Consider the following 21,375-nt stretch of genomic DNA (forward strand, 5'->3'; position numbering starts at 1 on the left):
GTGAAAATTACTGGAATATTGGCATTATTTCAGATTCTAGAGCGGCAATTTTAATTATCTTAAACACTTGTCCAATGGATTTGAGAAAGGAAGTAATAAGGTTCTGGTAGCAGTATAATTTCAGACTGACTGTAGCTTAAAATAAAGGAAACAAAGTAAGCTACAGTATCATTCAGTGCACTTGCACAAAGCACAACTTCAAAATTTTGTGTAGATTTTAATATTTTATCATATTTAACTGATATGGTGTGCTAATGAAAATATTAGTTTTCAAATGCATCTTCAGTGTCTGGGGATATCGATAGCAACATGCAATGATGCTGAGACCTGCGAAGGGAGTTTAACCTCTGTATAGAGCAAAAACTACAGTGTGTTCAGTGTCATGACTAAATGTGGATGTGTCATTGCATTCCATTTGGTAAATAAAACTTCCAAGCAACTAATTGTGTCAACTACCTTGTTAGGACATCCTTACTACCTGACATGGAATATTTTTCAGTGGTGATTTCATGTACTCCATGAAACATCTGTATGAGCCATTGAATGAACCGTCTTATTGCATATTAACAATGCTGTTATCTTTCATTGTCAATACAGCTCTACCAGTTACGTGGAACAATGCATGTGAAGTGTACCAAAGGCACAACCATTGTGTGGAACACTGACCTGTAATAAAACACAGTGTACCTTAACTGTGTGTGGAATGTTACCAGTCAACATAGTGCCTGTTATGCCATGACAATGCCAGACAACAGGTAACTTGCTACTGGACTTTGAACAAGACTCTACAGTGAGTACATAACAGTGTGCACCAAATCAACAAGCAGAATTTGGTTCAGATGGTGACCAGTAATGCAAGCCAACGCATCACGTGTGTCGCATTACAGTATTGAACAGTTGCCTGCCTGCCCACTCCTACAGACACAGTTAGATACCATAACAAACTGGATGACCTGTTTCTTTCTGGACCGTACCTCAGCAAATTCTCTCCTCACCAATTCTGGACTGGCCAGACATAACATGACACAGACTCTATTTACTTCCCCAACTCAACTCACAACTGAAACGGCCTCCATTCAGACCCAAACAGCCAGCACTAAGGTATGCCACTGTGTAGTGCACATTTACTTCAGTGAGTTTCTTAAAAAATGACACAATTTTTCATTAACCCTTTTTGTCATCTGGCTGAAAATTCCAAATTAACCAGTGATGTCATCAAAGTGCACAATAAGTATGACCCAGCCAAATCTGCACTGCTACAACAGTTGTCTCACACAACTCAACAACAATTAAAACATGCCATTTATGATGAACATTTGGATGATAAAATCCCATCCCAGCTTTGTTGCCAACTCCTACCCTGGAAATTAGCCTCATGCCATCCTTAGGACACTCTGGATCGTTGAACTTCTGCCCCAACAACTATTAGCAAAGATATCACAAGAGGCTCAACCACCGGAAAAAACTAGCTCTTCTGAACTGAACTGTTATTGTGGTACAACACAGGCAACATACGAGGTGTGTTTTTTAAGTAAGTACTGTTTTGAAATTAAAAGAAGACGTGCTAAGATATCTCAATAATTTTATTTTTACATGAAAGCCTGTACCTTAATCTACTTTTCTACATAATTTTCGTCAATATTGAGGCACTTGTCATAGCGTTGTACCAGTTTCTGAAGACCCTCCTCATAGAAGTCTGCCGTCTGACTTGTTAACCACTGCATCACTACTGTTTTGATTTCGTCATTGTCTTGAAGATGCTGACCATCCAGGTGTTTCGTCAAGTGCAGGAACAGATGGTAGTCACTGGGCGCAAGATCGGGGTTCCCATGAAAAAGATGTCATGAGATCTTTGGTCTGATTCACCACATGCAGACGGGCATTGTCTTGCAGCAAAATGATGCCCTTGCTCAACTTCCATGGACTGTTGCTTTGATGATGGGTTGACGTAGGCCACCCATGTTTCATCGCCCATAACAATTTGGCTTCAGAAATCATCACTGTCATTATGGTACCGCTCAAGGAAAGTCAATGCACTGTCTAAACGTTTGATTTTGTGCACATCTGTCAACATTTTCAGTATCCAACATGCGCACAATTTTCGTTAATTCAAAAGCTCTGTCACAATGCCATACAAAACACTACGAGAAACATTAGGAAAGTCATCCTGCAAGGAGGAAATCGTAAAGCGTCTGTTTTCTCTCACCTTATTGTTCACTTCCTGCACCAAACTTTCATTAACAACCGAAGGACTCAGTTGTTCATCATGCACATTTGTGCGGCTATCTTCAAATGCTCTCACCCACTTTCTTACCATTCCATCACTCATAATGTTTTCTCCGTAAGCTGCACAGATCTCACAATGAATATCGATCGCTTTTAGGCCTTAAGCACAAAGAAATCTTATAACAGCCCATACTTCACAGTCGGCGGGACTCTCAATTATCAGAGGCATCTTAAACACTCAGTATACAATGTAAACAAGGAAAAATCAGACTGTAATGGCGTCAGTGTGTAGATTAAGGTACAGGCTTTCATTTAAAAATAAAATTATTGAGATATCTTAGCATGTCTTTTTTTAATTTCAAAATGGTATGTACTTAAAAAACATGTCTTGTATAAACTACAAAGGCACAGCACCACTGCAGAGCATACCATCCGGCTGCTTGCTCTCCGCCCCAGACTGTCCTGAGTGGAGCTGAGGACACCCAACAGTGACATCACAGATCAGGAGGCTGTGCATGGCACCACTTATGCAGCGGCCAACACTAACCCGATCGTCACCACCTTGAGATCGCTGCAAGTATCATGTCCAGTTTGGCAAATCTGTATGCAACTGCCACTCTCCCTGCAGATTCCTAGGCTTCAAATGTAAGCTGCCCCCAATGCATCGGCCCAGACAGAGATGACAGCTACTACGGGTGACTCATGCACATGCCTCCCTGGCCAACATAGCCAGTTCACAGTCCACGGACCCATCATACGCATCCTACAACTGTCACCCCAACATCAATTCACAAGGGGCTTTTATGTCTCCATCGTTACAGAGCCAGTACTTGGAATCGACTTCCTCTATCCCTTCTCCCTCTCACCCCACTCCTACACCACAGTACAGAACGCTGCACCACGATGCAGCACACTGTCCACCTGGACAGGATGACGATGACCCTGCTTATGTTGACACACCTGAGGAGTGTACCATGATGACACAGGAACTATGCACAATACACTAGCTCTACAATGACTGCCACACAACCTTTAACACACTCTATGCTGAGAGCATGTCTCTTCTACAACGCATTGAGCAAAAATCAGATGCACTCGCACTAGCACCTCAAGGCCATTTTGCAGGCCTGCCACTTCAATGAATGCAAGGAAGCACAACAACCCTGCCCACATTGACTAACATAACCCACTGCCCATCCTCTCAGCTGTAGTATGGTCAATGACACTCAACACACAGAGAAACATTAACATCAGTACTGCACACTCTGTCTTGGACACAGACTCCACTTTCCTCTCTACGCTACCCACAACATGTGCTATACATAACGGCATAGTGCATTGAATTACAACAAGCAGCAGGCCGCCTGTACATCACAATGTGTGCCACCTGGCCATAGCTAACACATGCTCTGCTAAGACCACAACTGACAAAATCTTACAAACAGGCATTTTTCACACATCTGACAGCCCATGGGCACCACCAATCAAATTAGTATAAAAAAAAGACAGGTCTCTACACATCTGCGGTGACTGCAGGGTCCTCAGTACCCATACATACCATGACAGCTACCCAGTACCTAACATACAAGACTTTACACACTTGCTAGCAGGCACAACAATTTTCAATGTAATTGACTGCAAAATTTTGAACTTTTACTGGCGACAACTGCTGCAAGCAGCAGCCATACAACCACCTGTAACTGACGCACTATCATGTTCCAGTAAACACAGACAAAGGAAGATTGTCTGGATCACCAAAATGAAGGACACATTCGAACACACTCAAATTGTCTCAAGCAAGCCATTACTCTAGCTCATCCAATTCCACACACTCAACTAACTGTCACCACAGATGCAAGCAACACTACCATTGGTGTCGTACTACAACGGCTAGTCGCCAGAGGGGCACAACCCCTCCATTTCTTCTCAGGAAAACTTAACTTACACCTTCTCAATCAAAATGGCCAGCTTTTGACAGAGAACTCCTCACTGTTAATGAAGCCATCAAATGCTTCCATGAATATATCAAAGGGAGCCATACTGTAGTGTTTACAGACCACAAACCACTTGTCGAGGTCTTATGGCACCTATCAAGAGATGTCAACCTCTGTCACTACCTATACCTGGATCTTCCTAGCCACTGATCAATGTAATGATGTGAGCATTGCAAAACTGATGCACAGCACTACTGGCCTATGTATTGAACAATGCACCATCCCGAGGACAAATACAACAATCCTCTGTAACATCTCCCTTAATAGTGCCACTAGTAATGCAATAAGAAATTTTTGATCAGCTACATGGTCTCTCCCACTCCTGCGTTCGATGCACAATTCATCTCATAATGGAATGGTTTGTGTGGCCAACATCAAGCATGATAGTACACCAGGGAACAGACATCCGTACCATGCCAATGCAGTGCAACCACAGATAGGTAAATCTGATATCCCTGAAGCTCGCTTCAATCATATTCACATTGACCTTCTCAGGCCCCTCCCAGAGCTGGAGGGGTTCAAATACCTCCTGTCTATGACAGACAGAGTCTCATGGTGGGTAGAAGCAGTACCACTCATAGACATCACAACAGAAACTACCGCTCTAGCCTTGTTGAGACTTGAGCTCACGATTCGACACACCAGATACGATTACCATGAACCAAAGCTATCAGTTTGAATCATTTCCCTGTGCAACCTCTGCAGTACCAATAATAACTGTACCCACGGCATATCACCCTCAGAGCAACGGAAAAGTCAAATGGTAGCACCAGACTCTCAAAGCACCCCTTTAGGATCATGGCAGATAGTGAGCTGAAGCACTACCTTGGATACTTCCCAATGTCAGAATAGCCTTCATGGAAGACCTGCAGGTGTCCCTCGCTGAGATACTGAATGGCAAATCAGTTGTTCTCCCTGCTAAGTTCGTCCCACCCACACAAGGCCATGAATAGACAGATCAACCTGCCTTAGTGTAATGAGTGAAAGACCACATCTGTCAAACCCACATAGCACCTCCTGCTTCCTTCTCAACACCCACAGTCTTCGGACATAAATCACTCCGAATTTGAACCCCATACTACGGGATGACACAGTCCAGCCAGCACCCATGAAAGACTTTAACAGGACACCCATGTGTTAGACTTTCTGATTAACGACAAACTAACAATTTTCTTGATTAACCGCTTGAAATCAGCAAGGTTCTCAATGACAATATCGACCATGACAGCATGCACAATGATGACGCCTATCAGCCGCTACCTGATACACAGATGGTAAACCCGCAACACATCACAGCCCATTGCCATTTGCCTCAGCCTTAGCGACTTCAGCCCAAATATCACTGTCAAGCTTGCTCATAACAATCTCTGCCTCACAGCCTGCAATGACAACACACACCCATGTGACATTGTACACATTCAGTGCCTCAACCGCACATACCCTGTCCCCGGTGACATCCGCTACACTTCCATATCAGATGGCTTTCTCACCGTCACCTGCATGAGGGTCCTCTCACAACTGCCGCATACACCACTGCCCCATGATGAGAGAGATTCTGCTGCAGGGCAGATGACCACTTAGGCATCTCCCACTCCGCCATCTGATGTGCAACCTGTATCTAGGTATGGGCACACCAGGCACCTGCCGTGTCCTTCCTTATCAGCCTACAGCGTTAGCATCACACACAACTCCGAAAAACGATTCAGCTGTCCCCTGTAGTGCACTCAGCCATGACACACCTGGTCTCTCTCTCTCTCTCTCTCTCTCTCTCTCTCTCTCTCTCTCACACACACACACACACACACACACACACACCTGTGTACCCCATGTTACCCATACAACGGTGCAGCAGACATTTCCCCTCCAGCACACCCCTCTAGAAGGGACATTCTGTAGGGATGTCAGAAACATGCATTGCTGGGGAGCATAGCGAGATTTATTTTTTGACAAAGCCAAGACTTCAAAGCATTCTGTACCATGACTGAATGTGGATGTGTCACTGTATTGCACTTCGTAAATAAAGTTTTCATGCTACTAATCATGTCGACTACATTATTAGGACGTTCCTTACTACCTGGCAGGGAAATGTTCTTCAAGGGAATTTTAAGTAGAATCTAAAATGACCACAAAAGAACACTGAAACCGTAGTTTTGAGGACATCATATAAATATTGGAGAGATGACAGGTAATCGCCAGATGTCAAGTAAACTCATGGTCAGAAAAAACTGAACATCTCGAACAACTACAGATAGGATGTTAATATTCACAGGACACATACATTTAGTATTTCTGCAGAACTGATTAGCATTTGAACCATGTCGGCCAGCGGATTCAGGGTCAACATCAATATCGTGGTGCAACAGCACCTACCGATAAAATGTGCCTGCGGCTCTCGTTATTGCTATAACCCGTAGGTAATGGATCAGTGTGACTTGAGCACATGTGCAAGGTGCTCAGCAGATGTATGCATGAACTGTGGCTCTGGCATAACAGTTGAATAGTATTAACACATTGTACACTTTCAGGGGTGCCTGACTGTCGCCGTTCATCACAGCATGGGTTATGTGCACATTGCCCACTTCTCCATTGCCTTTGACGAATGTGTAGAAACGTGTTAGATGGCAATGGCGTATGGAACATTGTCACTAGGAAAAGAAATGGCATCGGGTAGTGTTTTCAGATGAATACAGGTTCTGTTTGTTTGAAAATGATGGCCACTTTTCGATTCGCCACAGACATGGGGAGCAACATCACAGTGATTACTTTCACATAGGATATACAGCACCAAATCAAGGCCTTATGATGTGGGGTGCTATTGGGTACAACAACAAATCACAGCTGGTGCATGTCCAGAGCACAGTGACTTGTGTGACCGACATGAATGACATCCTGTGACTCGTAGCCATACCCTCTCTGCACAATACTCCATTTTTCACCAAGACAATGGACGGCCACATGTTGCTGCGTGAACATGTGCCTTCTTGGTGTCACAGGATGTCAGCCTTTTGCCCTGGCCCACCAGATCACCACACTTGTCCCCAGTCGAAAATGTGTGGGCTATGATGAAACAACAGTTGCAGTGCTGTTACCCTATGCCAATCACCACAAATGAACTCTGGAACCAGTTGAATGCAGCATGGATGACTACATCAGAGGACGCCATTCACACCTTACATGCATCGATGCCATCATGCATGGAACAAGTTATCAGGGTTCATAACAGACCCTATGCTTACTAGGGAACAGGGCACATGGTGAACCAAGCTGGCTGAAACGCCAATCAATTCTGCAGAATATACTAATGTACATATCCTGTGAATATGAACGTCTTATCTTTAGTCGTTCAAGGTGTTCTGTTTTTTCTGAACATGAGTGTATCATAGTGTCACCAATTGTTGCACCCGAGTAAGTACTGTATCTCTAATGTGTACGATTTTTTAACAGACGTCAATATATTGCTCAAAAAGTACTTCAAATTCACTTCGTAATCTGAAATTGGTCAAAGAATGGATTTTTTTAAAGAATACTACATTGTTTTATATGGTTTTGATGTCACTGTTGCCCCCCCCCCCCCTTTCCCTGCACAAAATACACAACGGGACAATGCATTGAATTACAACAAGCCACTGGCCGCCCATACATCACAATGTGCACCGCTTGGCCATAGCTAACACATGCTCTGCTAAGGCCACAACTAACAAAATATTACAAACAGGCATTTTTCACACATCTGACAGCCCATGGGCATCATCAATCAAATTACTACCAAAAAAGGACAAGTCTCTACACCTCTGCAGTGACTGCAGAGTCCTCAATATCCATACAGACCATGACAGCTATCCAGTACCTAACACACGAGACTTTACACACTCGCTAGCAGGCACAACAATTTTCAGTGTAATTGACTGCAAAATGGCTTACCTACAAGTTCCCATGCATAAAGATGACATTTCAAAAAATGCATTATAAGGCAGTTCGGCATCTCTGAATACATTTTCAAGTGGTGTGGGCTAAAAAATGTCACTCAAATGTGACAGTGCTTCATTGATGGGATTCTCTTCTGTTTAGATTATTGCTGCATCTGTCTAAGTATCACCTTCTCAGTTATGCCTGAAGACCATGATCAACAGTTCAAACATGATCCATTGCTCATAGAGATGGTGGTGTAGAGATCAATGTGGGCAACTCCCAATTACAGAAAAGTGAAGTTACCTTCACGTAGTTAGCACTGTTGGTACAGGCCGATGCCTGACATATCGACACCATAAGACAGCTTCCATTCCCTCATGCTCAGTCAGTTCCTGGAATTTTGAACTTTTACGGGTGACAGCTGCTGCAAGCAGCAGCCTTACAAGCACCTGAAACTGACGCATTCGCATGTTCCAGTAAACACAGACAAAGGAAGACTGACTGGAACACCAAAATGGAGGACACACTCGAACGCACTTAAATTGTCTCAAACAATCCATCACACTAGCTCATCCATTTCCAGACACTCAACTAACTGTCACCACACAATGACAATATTGACCATAACAGCAAGCACAATGACGACGACTATCAGTCATTACCTAATACACAGATAGTAAACCCACAACACATCACATCTCATAGCCATTTGCCTAAGCCTTAGCGACTTCAGCCCAAATATCACTGTCAAGCTTCCTCATAACAATCTCTGTCTCACAGCCTGCAATGACAACACACACCCATGTCACATTTCGCACATTCAGTGCCTCAACCGCACATACCCTGTCCCTGGTGACATCCGCTACACTTCCACATCATCTCACTTTCAACAGATGGCTTTCTCACCGTCACCTGCATGAGGGTCCTCTCACAACTGCCACATACACCACTGCCCCACGACGAGAGAGATTTTGCTGCAGGGCAGATGACCACTTAGGCATCTCACCCTCCGTCATCTGATGTGCGATCTGTGTCTAGGTATGGGCAAACCAGGCACCTGCCGCATCCTTCCTTATCAGCCCTACAGCTTTAGCATCACACACGACTCCGAGAAACGATTCAGTTGTGCCCTGTAGTGGACTCAGCCAAGACACAGCTGTTCACATACACCTGTGTACCCCGTGTTACCGATACAACGGTGTAGCAGACATTTCCCCTCCAGCACACCCCTCTAGAAGGGACATTTTGTGGGAATGTCAGAAACATGCATTGCTGGGGAGCATAGAGAGATTTATTTTTTGACACAGCAAAGGCTTCAAAGCATTCTGTACCATGACTGAATGTGGATATGTCACTGTATTGCACTTCGTAAATAAAGTTTTCATGCTACTAACCATCTCGACTACATTATTAGGATGTTCCTTACTACTTGGCAGGGTATAGTTCTTCAAGGACATTTTAAACAGAATCCAAAACACCACATACAAACACTGAAATTGTAGTTCTGAGGACATCATTGGAGAGATGACAGGTAATCGCTAGATGTCAAGTACACTCATGCTCAGAAAAAACTGAATATCTCAAACGACTAGAGATAGGATGTTCATATTCACAGGACATGTTCATTAGTATGTTCTGCAGAACTAATTAGCATTTGAACCATGTCAGCCAGCGGGTTCAGGGTCAACATCAATATCGTGGCGGAGCACCACCTACCTATAAAATATGCCTGCGGCTCTCGTTGCTATAACCCATAGGTAATGGATCAGTGTGAGCAGATGTGCATGGTTCCCAACAGATGTATACGTGAACCGTACATCCAATCTGTGAGCTTGAAAGAAGGTGCATTACTAGCATGAGCGAATGCGCATCCATCCAGGAAATTGCTGCTCGTGTGGAATGAAGCATTTCGGCAGTGCAACGGGTGCGTGCAGAATGGTTCATGGAAGGTAGTAGAACAAGATGAGATGGGTTAGGTCACACTACCCACACTGCTCCGAAGAAGATCAACATTTCCTCCAAACAGCATTGCTGGACAGATCTGCTTTCTCCTTGGCTCTGACGTAACAGTTGAACAGTGTAACACATCATACACTTTCATGGTGCCTGACTGTCGCCATTTATCACAGCAATGGTTATGTGCGCACTGTCCGCTTCTTCGCATGCCTTTGACGAATGTGTAGAAACATGTTACATGGTGTACGGAAAAACGTCACTGGGGACAGAAATGGCATTGGGTAGTGTCTTCAAATGAATCCAGGTTCTGTTTGCTTGAAAATGATGGCCGAATTATGTTTTGCCGCAGATATGGGGAGCAACATCACAATGGGTGCTTTCACGTAGGATATACAGCACCAAATCACAGTTGGTGCGTGTCCAGAGCACAGTGACCGGTGTGACCTATGTGAATGACACCCTATGACTCGCAGCCATACCCTCTCTGCACAATATTCCAGGAGCCATTTTTCACCAAGACAATGGACGGCCAGAGTTGCTGCGTGAACATGTGCCTTCTTGGTGTCTTAGGATGTCAGCCTTTTGCCCTGGCCCACCAGATCACCACACTTGTCCCCAGTCGAAAATGTGTGGGCTATGATGAAACAACAGTCGCAGTGCTGTTACTCTATGCCAATCACCACAGGTGAACTCTGGAACCAGTTGAATGCAGCATGGATGACTATACCAGAGGACACCATTCACGCCTTACATGTGTCGATGACACCACGCATGGAACAAGGTATCAGGGGTCACAGCAGACCCTATGCTTACTAGGGAACAGGGCACATGGTGAACCAAGCTGATTGAAATGCCAATCATTTCTGCAGAATATACTAATGTACATATCCTGTTAATATGAACATTCTAACTTTAGTCATTCAAGGTGTTCTGTTTCTTCTGAACATGAGTGTATCACAGTGTCACCAACTGTTTCACCGATTTTTTAACAGAGCTCAATATACTGCTCGAAAAGTACTTCAAATTCACTTTGTAATCTGAAATTGGTTCAAGAATAGATTCCATTTAAGAATACTGCTTTGTTTTACGTGGTTTTGATGTCACTGTGCTTTTTCTGCATAAAATCCATTTCCAAATCCGAAATTTATCAAGACACAAAGGAATGAATGACATTTAGCTGTGTAGTAGGCACTGATTTACACAAATGGAGAAAGCTGGAAATTTGTGCCGGACCGAGATTCGAAACCAGGTCTCCTGCTCAATTTTCCCCATTGGTATAAATCAATACCCAGTATGCAGCTAAATGTCATTCACTCATTTGTGTATTGATTTGTGATGTTTGTAGGATCAAAGTGATATCCGTTCTTTCAGACATGTGTGAAAGGACAGACACCACATATAAAATTAAGCCACCATTTATGCTTTGTCTTCTTCTTATTGGATTCTTGGCTCAATTCTAATGTCATAATATGAATGAGAACACCAGTGATTTTCTCAGCTGATGTCATACTGAAAAATTTGCAAGCACAATTTTGACAGGAGTGTCCAGAAAAAAGCAGCACACAATATCACTGTTGCAGCAGTCGTCAAGCCACTTGCTGGGGCATCACTTTAGTTTGACTGTGGAAACCCAGCTTTACTGCAACATTAAACATTTGAGCTGGCTGCTGCCATAGGAACTACAAAATCTATTGCTGTCACTGTTAATAAAGGTTTGCATGATGAAAACTAGTCAGAAAATATAACTTGTTGACATATTATGCTTCTACTTTTTGCTGCTGGACACTCGAGACATTCAGTGTGAATCTTGTGCTCTTCCGCATCAATACGTGATGCACTTAAGTCACTTTTTTAATTTAAAAAGCTAAATATGTTGTAATGGTCAATGTATAATCAGCGATATGAAAGATCCAAAATGACCGTCAATGGCAAGTTGGCCACACTTTCTCTCTACAGAGCATGGTGTGCACTGTTGCACCAGCCCCCCGAGCTTACATGTTTTGAATTGCAAACTGGTAAACCTGTACACGTGTACCATATGGCAATAATGTGCAAAATTGATGGGATATGTCTGTTTTCTTGTGAATTTGCTGATTCAGATTAAAAAATCTCAAAGGGCTCAATGTTCCTATTGAGTTGGTGCCCAAGTTTGTAGCATTTTTTCCATATATTTAACAAACACAACAGGTACCCATAACAGAGACTTAGTCATCAATAATATATTCTCCTTCACTATTTACAACAGTTTGACAATTCTGGAGCAACTTTTCGATTTTGTCACTGTAGAAATCACATGGTTTTGAGGTGTTCTGTGCGCATTTTCATCTGAAAAGGAAGTTCCTTGAAGGTTGTTTGTTCGATAGTGGAAAAGATAAAAATCTGATGTAGAAAGACCAGGTGAATAAGGTGGGTGTGGAATGGCTTCCCACCCCAACCTCTGTATGTTTCTTGTCAGTATTGCAGAATGCGAATGGGCATTATCGTGGAGTAGCACCACTTCAGTCTTCCTGGTTACTGTTCTTGGATTGTGTCTGTGAGACGTCTCAGCCATTTACAATAAATGTCAGCTGTGATGATTACATCTCAAGGAAGCAATTCGTAGTATATCACCATCACTGTTCCACCAGATACATAACATTATCTTTTGTGGATGTGCACAGGTCTTTGTATGGGGAGCTGCTGCTTTGTTTGGGCTCAACCATTGCTCCTCACCAGTAATAATGCAGTGTAGGAATGGCCGGTGTTGTTCACAAGCCAAGTGATTATGAGCAAGCAGAAATGCAGTTTTGTGGTTTTGGCTCAGAGCATGATGCACCTACACACCCAATTACTGAAGCTTCCCCATTGCATGCAAATGTTGCATGATGGCGGAATGGCCACAGTTCATATTTGTCAGTTCTTGAGCACACTTACAGGGATCATTCTGGATTAATACATTTAGATGATCTTCATCAAACCCGAATGTCATCAAACCAAAAGGTCCTCCTGAATGTGAAGTCACTAACGTCAAAACAATCCTCCTTAAAAAGAGAAAACCACATTTTTGCTGTGTTCTGCCCAATTGCACTATATCTATACATGGCACAAATGTTTTGGCAGGCTCCACTGCTGTCATCCCTCTACTGAAAAATATGTCGGAAATGTTAAAGAGTTCTCCACTTGGCACTCCATTTTCTAGTGTCCAAAGTTCCACTCACTCTCTCCAAATGAAAAAATGACAATATGTAAACTCAAACAGCAACAGTGAACTAAAAATAAAAAATGATAATTGATAAATACACCCACATCAACCAGAATACCAACATGCAAAACAAAAAACTACGAACTTATGCACCAACCTAATATTTATTAAGTAACTGTTGTCCTCTTATGTAGCTATTAAGGAACTATGTTATTACTGTTCTGAATTTTGGGCTCAACCGTTCATTTTATATTATGACACTTCTTTGCATAAGAAGATATTTATTAAAACTTACTTGTGTACAGCATTTTGCACATGGAGTGTGAAGTTGTTTTACGAGCTATCATACTGGTTGTCTCTGCAACACTTATTAGAGCAGGATTACAATGACGAAAAATCAGACATTGATGGGTTTGATTCTGGCGGGGAAGAAGGGATGAAGGCAGGGGCATATATTCCCTATTAATAAAAGAATTGAGGCTGTTCTTGAGAATGGATGTGGCTCGTTTTGACAAGTTGCTGTCTACAAAGGACGGAATACACTCAAGTGACACAGTAATCAAGGAAGCAATATCTCCTCCTCAAAAGTAAGAATTAACTTAATGTTTATACATTTTGATAAGACTATCTCACTGATTACTGCCAGTTTCTTATTCCTAGCATGTTGAAATAAAACAAAAGATGTGATCAAATCAACTGTGAACTTTTGTCAACCAAAGCACTATGTACACAAACAGAGAAACACACACGTAGAGCTATACTGATATCATATATTTACTCAGAAATAAAATGATCACCGAGGTACCTTATTATGATACAGGACCACAGGGACACCTTTCCTCACACTAGGCTTGTTTGTGACATCCTGTTTGTACAATACAAAGCAATCATTACAAGAATGGCTGTGTTAGATCTATTTCATTCATGGTGGGTCATGATGTAATATCCCTTAAATGCAGAGGCTGGGCACACCTTCTACCATTCCGTCAACTTATCATGGTCAAAGTGGAAACTCACAAATTCATCACATTTAAAAAGTAATACAGTTATAAAAAAAACACTTTATGACATGACTTATTTATCAAAACACATTTCCCCTAAGAGAAATTTTAAAAAAATCACAACTGGTAGTAGGAAATTTTTTAATAAGTGGGGAACCAAACCACTACTTTTTAAAAAGTAAGGGTCAGGCATGCAAACTGCATGTCCATAATACACATTTTCTTGTCTACTGTGGTAAAATCTTTCTACATTAATTCATTGATGTTACTTGGCAAAAATACTAGATCATGTGACATGTATTGGATAAAAAACATGAAAAGCAACATAGAAAATGTTATTTATGCTGTATGCTACCATTGTACGCAATTGGTTTCTGCTTTTCCCATTTTTGTGGCAGCTTATTTAAACTACCAAGGCACACTCTTGTGCATTTTAAGAAAGAGTGTTGATACAAACAGTGAACGGAAGACTTAAGAGTCTGCACTTCCATTCAGTACTAAAGGAGTGCAATAATATGATATTCTTCTTGCCAGCAAAAATCTCATATTCTACACACAAGTGCTAGTGCATCAAACCTAGGACTGGTTTTCCTATTATTTTAACATAAATGATAATCTCAAGTTCCAGTATCAAATAACTTGCCTGGGAAATATTTCACACACATGGTAAACCTTCATTTGAGAATTCAGCAATCCACAACCGTATGGCTTGATTTTCCAACTTTTCCTGTGGAATGTTGGTTTTTGCAAATACTTCAACTGTGCTTTTCCTGGAATTGTATTTGCCTTTTTTCATTCTTTTAGCACTGCTTAAGCTCTCAACACCTGATGACTGTGTTCAAAAGCATTGGCATTTTCTTGCTAGTGAACACAGTGCTTCTCGGTTTTAATGTATTTTTCAATACTCTCTTTCTTTTGTCACCCAATTTGACATTTGCAAAATCTACACAACATGTTTAGTATCAGTAGCATATAAACCCTGAATAATATATTTCTGAAACTTTCAGGGGCATTCACAGCCGTGCAACCCATATTTGACAACTCTGTGAAATACAGATAGTACAAACAAGGCAGGAGAAGAATAACTAAACTGAACTATCTGTATGGACACCTTGCTGGATGTCTCTTGCACATGCACATTTCTTCGTTGCCATGTCCCATGGCCGAGTACTACATTGCCAAACATGGTGCTTATCTTGTAGAAACAATTCAGCCACCCCCCATAGAATTTGCACCAAGCTTAACTTACGAGCACAATAACAAACCGTTGCATTTGCGCACAGGTATCATTCCCCCCCTCCCGCGCACAAAATAAACCTATTAGAAACCATTTCTGAAAATAAAGTTAATCTGGATACTACTCGTGACCAAACAGCATTTATTACGTAATTTCACAAATTGTGCTGGAATTTGCTTTTATCATAATTTGTGAATTTTTCGGGTCCGTACAATAAGACATACAATAGTAATTTGGAAGTCCCTGGCCCAGTTCTTCCAGTGCTGTTTTACATTGCTATTAGAACTCTACCCTGTGGCATTTACTCATGTCAGAAAGCTCTTACCTATTTCCAACGATGAATTTGCACGAGAAAGCAAGTGACAATTTCCCCCTGTTGCTCGAAGGGTTCTCTCAATTATGATACTGGTTTTAAAAAATTGTCATAAATACATTCCATTTCTCTTTATACTATTTACTGCACTTCATTAAGCAGACTGGTCATGTGAAAAGCAGTAACAATAAGTTTTTACAACCCATCAATGTGGTCGTAGAGATTGAGCACTAGCTGGGGTTGGGTAATAATTGAGTAGGAAATCAGACACCGCTTTCTGAAGGAACCATCATATTTCAAATTTAGGAACATCCAAGAAAATATAAATCCAGACATTTATACTACATGATGATTTGAATCTAATTGCTTCCAAAGGTGAGTCCACTGTCAAAACAGTAATAGTTTGGTTGATATTTATTACTGTGCTCACATCAGTCCTAATTGTTAGTGACATTCTAAATATAAGCATTTGACTTGAGAGCCTGAAGGGAAAGATTGGCACAAACGTGTGAACTAGCCATTTTTTCCTTATTTTTACTATGAAGTCTGACTGAAATAAACTCTGTAATTCAGAATATTTATGGGACATATAAACTTTATGTAGAGCCTGGTTACTATCTGATCTCAACCAAATCAGCAAACAGTTCATTCCATTTTACATGCACATCAGACAATGTACATTCACTGTGTTCAAAAATAATTTTCTGCAGAACAAAATTATAATAAAAATGCAATAAAGAGCCACATTTATTTATTTGATAAGGATCTATGATCCATCCTTGAGCTACATTCATGAAATATTCCACCTATTATTCATTTTAAATAAACAAAATTGAGTGGTCTGTGTAAGAATGTTCCAACTGCCGCCTATTCTGCATCAAATGAACTAGAATTAATAAAAAAGTCCATTTACCAAAATTCAAATAATTTATTTTTTCTGCAGCTACATTCAGCAGCTATCTTTAAATTCTCTTTAAACAAAGCAACATTATAGAAACAATCTGATAGCGTCAAAAGCTCAAAGCAATAAACAAGTGTACACAAGCTACTCTGAAATAGTTGCAACACACACTTCAATTATCATCCACAGGAACTAGTAAATGGACATTTTAACAGCTGTACAAAATTATAAATTAATGATAATATTAACATAATTCCTCTGACAAGAACTTAAAAGTGAACTGAATGGCAACTCAAAATCAAAAGCTGGCATTCTGTGCAATATTCTACAAGTAACTATCATAACTGAGTTGTGTACCACATTTCTTTCCTATTTTTGGTGAATACTAAGGTTCTATCTCTCTCTCTCTCTCTCTCTCTCTCTCTCTTTCACTCTCTCTCCCTCCCTTTCTTTCTTTCAAACAACTACAATACATGGGCAAGATGACTTAACACAAAACAAACCATATTCTACTGTATTAATTCCTTTTAGAAATAGAACACACAAAAGTCCACTTTATCATCACTATTTTTCATAAAATGGCATTCATTCTCTAACAGAAATCTATTAAGAGTCAGTCAAAGCAAGAATGCTTTTAAGTCATGACATGTTCAACAAACACAGTGAGTTTATATTTCTAGCGTTACACTTATCTGTATAAGTGAATATTAGTTCAATGCACATTAAAACATCATTGCAGCCTCACAAGTATTACTTTTAAAAGAGTGACAAATTTATGAATCCAGTGAAACAAACTACAGAAGCATCTCCTTTAGCATCATGTTACAACCATTATTACACATTTTGTAAAAAGTTACTATAAATATTTGGGAGCAATTTGCTATCCCACAGTCTGTTTCTTTCTTACATATCCTAATTTACAATACTTTTACACTGGGTGTCCTTAAACACAGAAAAATGTGCTTATGAACATTTAAAACTTTACAGCGAAAGAGTTCAAAGTCCAAGACATAAACAAACCATAAATTAAAGCAAATTTCAAATGGCAAATCAGAGATGGACTGACATGAAGCTTCAATCCCATGATTCAGATGTACTGGCTTGGTTCATGTAACTCTCTAGCTCTCGGTCAAGATGTGACTTTGTGTTTGCCATATATTGATCAAGTTGCATGTCAAGTTCTTCCTTTGAAGGCAGAGGTCTATTTTGCCGCCCACGACCTCCACGACCCCTGCCACCACGGCCTCTGCCTCTTGCACCCCCTCGACCTCCACCACGACCTCCACGTCTGCATAGAAAAATTTGACTCTCTTAAGAAAGCACAGGATACAAAATACAAATGAAGAATAAAATAACAAAGAAGCATAGAAATAGCATATCAATCTTTATGTCAGAATGCATATTTTATCCTACACAGCACTATTTAAAAAGATTATTTTAATTAAACACTACTACCAGTTTCAGCTTTGAAGTTCTAACAATGCTACATCATATCCATAATTTTGAGTTTGTGGCTGAGTCTTTATTTTTCCCTAACTGTTCTTTTAAAGTTATCTGAGTGTGTATCTCCAGTGTTCACTTACTGGGCTCCAAACTGTGAAACGGACAAACTGCACTCTACCTTACACAACAAAAACTGTATTCCAGATCAAAGAAAAAAAAAAAAAAAGAGATGTTGAATAGCAGATCCCAGGTTTCTAAGACCTTGTTGGAAATCACATCCATGGTTAAGACCTTGGGGACAGGCTTCCACTGAACATCGTTGTCAGTACCACAACATAAAGTACATCATAAAAGTTTGCTTATGCCGTGTCCAGTTCACAGTTTGGTTGGAGCCATACAGGCAGCAACTGAGATCTTTATTCAACACAACCAAGATTACAACTGGGAAACCTGTCAATGTCATGGTAAAATAAAGGCATTAATATGCCTGCAAACTCAAAAATCAGATCATCAATTTCACAATGAAATCTCGAAAAATCATACAATTACTGTTTCCACCTGTGAAGACGTGACAAGATAACTAGCAAACGAAGAAATCTTAGTATTCTTTCTCAGGAAAAAACACGTATCTTCAAAATAGAACAGTTTCTTTCAAAACAGTAAATTCACAGTTCTTCCAGTACGAAGCAGGAAATTACACTGCAAGATTAATTTCAGCATACAGTCCATATTATTTACACATGGTAAATGTATAAATCCATATCAATTAGGACAGACAAGCAGGGTCATAGCCACTAGGTCTCTGGAGCCAGTCCACAAAACTCATTACATATGTGGATCTGTAAATGTAATTGTTAGAGCGGATGGGTCAGACATATGCCTAGTCTTCATTTATGACCGCTACAGGCACACAGACATTCTCACAATAACAAAAACTTTTTGATGACAGAACCAATAAATGGGACAGTTGCAGATATTAGAGGAAATGAAACTTGCCATAAAATAGGAACATTTTCCAAGAATAATTATCTTGGCAAGTGTATGTGTCAGTGTAGCATGAGACAAAGTGGGCATAAATCAATATTTATGAAAGTTACTGAAAAATAATTCAACCAGCAAGAAGAGGAACCTAAGCTTGTCAATCAAATACCTGTGAAATTTAAAAATTTCCCAGTGAATTATATGTTCAAAAAGATTTTGGACTGCAGTTTATTGTCGTCAACTTTACTCAAGATAATTCAACTGGACACCTACCAGTCATCTTCAGGTGAGCCATCAAAGACTGACAAAGGTGTTCTCTGCTCCGCCTTATATAAAGCGAGCTGATATTATTGCTGCACTTGTGTCAGGATGGGAGTGACAGAAAGACATCGCCCAGCAGCAGTGCCCTCACTGGCGGAAGTGTAGGGATCAGCAGTCTTTAGCGTTGCCACTCACCAAAGTCATCTCAGTATTCTGGTATCTTCATCTGGAGCAAATCTCGGAGACTATGGGATTCCACGTATTAATCACCTGGTACCCACTGACATGGTTCATTAGATTTTCCACAATGTGTATGTCAACGGATTCTTTTATAATGAAGTCCCAAAAACATGACGCTGTGGACAAAATTAATGTTTTGTCATAAAGCACGGAATATCCATTGGAGATACAATGTTCCACAATTGCAATTTGCTGGGTTGCAGAAGGAGAGTGCAATGTTCGTTTCATGCAACATTCTTCCATGGTGCATGTTGTTTGTCCTACAATAGGCCACCACACTGGCAAGGTATTTTGTAAATTTCTGTCTTCTGCAATAACAAGTTATCCACAACTGATCCCAGCAGCTCTGAAATCTTAGATGGCAGGGGGGAATAACTTAACCTAAAAATTAATAAGGATTCTTGCTATTTTGAAGAAAAGCTGGAGACTTTGCTAGCATATTCTCTTGTTTATACACTCCCTGGTTCATGGTTTTAGCTGAGAATGCCCTGCTAATTTGCTGCGTCAAATATCCATTGTCTCTAAACATTGTTCTTAAATGTGCAAGCTCTTTAGGTGAACTATCTGCATCCAACACTGTATGGACCCTGCGTACAAGGGTTTAATGCACACTTATGGTTCGGGATGGATGATGGCAACTTGAAGAATGCAAGTATAAATCAGTGTGAGTGGGCGTACAATAAACAGAATGTCCCAGACAGCTGTCACTCTTCCATCTAACCAAAACATCCAGGAATGGGAGAAATGTTTTCAGGAATGGAGTTAAGATGATGTAAGACTTCCATTAACTTATCTTCTCCATGGGGCCACACTATGAAAGTATCATCCATATACCTTCAAAAAGACAGTTGGTTTAAGAACCACTGATTCAAGTGCTCTTTACCTAGGTTTCGGCTATAATAACATAGCCTTCTTCAGAAATGTCACAATATAAAATTAAAACATGCCAGATATTGGCCTTGTCAAACTTAAAATGTTAGTATTACAGTACACAGCCTTAAGACTGCGTCACTTCTACTAATGTTTTGCCGATATGCCACACAAACGGGCCAGACAGATGGGCCGCGGGTGCTGAGTCATAACTGGGCGGCGCGGGCAGCGACACAACAAGCTCAGCTGGTGGTCGCGCACATGCGCGTGCGGAGTACTAATAACTGAAGTTAAATTTCTATGAGAGGCAAATGACATTATATAGCATAAAGGAACCTTTTAATAAGAAAAGGTCATTATATAGCATAAAGGAACCTTTTAATAAGAAAAGGTCATAAGTTAATGTTATCAGTGCCTGAACTTAGATAAGAATAAATGCCTGCAAATAATAATGAGGACAATTGTCTCATACAGCATAGCGGTTAGATATACAAATATATGATCAGCAATTAATACATAAGAAAGCCAGTAGGCTGTATGTCATAGCCAGCTACTGATGTAGGTAGATGATCACATAAAGTAATGGATTTATCGGATAATAGGTGCGTGCAACGCCACAAAACATTATAAAGACAGTATAGCCAGTCAAGTTATATGAAGACTTTATGAAGCTCTAAATATAAATACACCATTTGATGAATAAAAAATTGTGAAACAGCATTGAACATAAGTTGAACATAGGTTAATGTATTAAATATGCGGTGTATAATTGGGGAATACCCAAAGCTACTAATAAGAACAAAACGTCTGTATGTCGTAGTAAGGTATTGCCGTGGGTAATAAGAAGTATACAGTATTAGAT

At 40.7% G+C, this 21,375-nt stretch overlaps 1 protein-coding gene across 3 annotated transcripts in view; it reads right to left on the bottom strand.

The window, feature by feature from the left end:
- Nucleotides 1-17,110: 17,110 nt before the first annotated feature.
- Nucleotides 17,111-21,375, bottom strand: part of LOC126255349 (chromatin target of PRMT1 protein-like) — a 49,508-nt gene continuing 45,243 nt past the window's right edge. For all 3 annotated transcript variants that reach the window (XM_049955387.1, XM_049955388.1, XM_049955386.1), the window contains one exon: nt 17,111-18,006. In XM_049955387.1, the coding sequence (XP_049811344.1) occupies nt 17,793-18,006 (214 nt within the window). In that variant the 3' untranslated portion in view covers nt 17,111-17,792. The remainder of the gene's footprint in view (nt 18,007-21,375) is intronic.

Source organism: Schistocerca nitens, chromosome 1, assembly GCF_023898315.1.
Source record: "Schistocerca nitens isolate TAMUIC-IGC-003100 chromosome 1, iqSchNite1.1, whole genome shotgun sequence".
In the NCBI taxonomy this organism is placed as follows: domain Eukaryota; kingdom Metazoa; phylum Arthropoda; class Insecta; order Orthoptera; family Acrididae; genus Schistocerca; species Schistocerca nitens.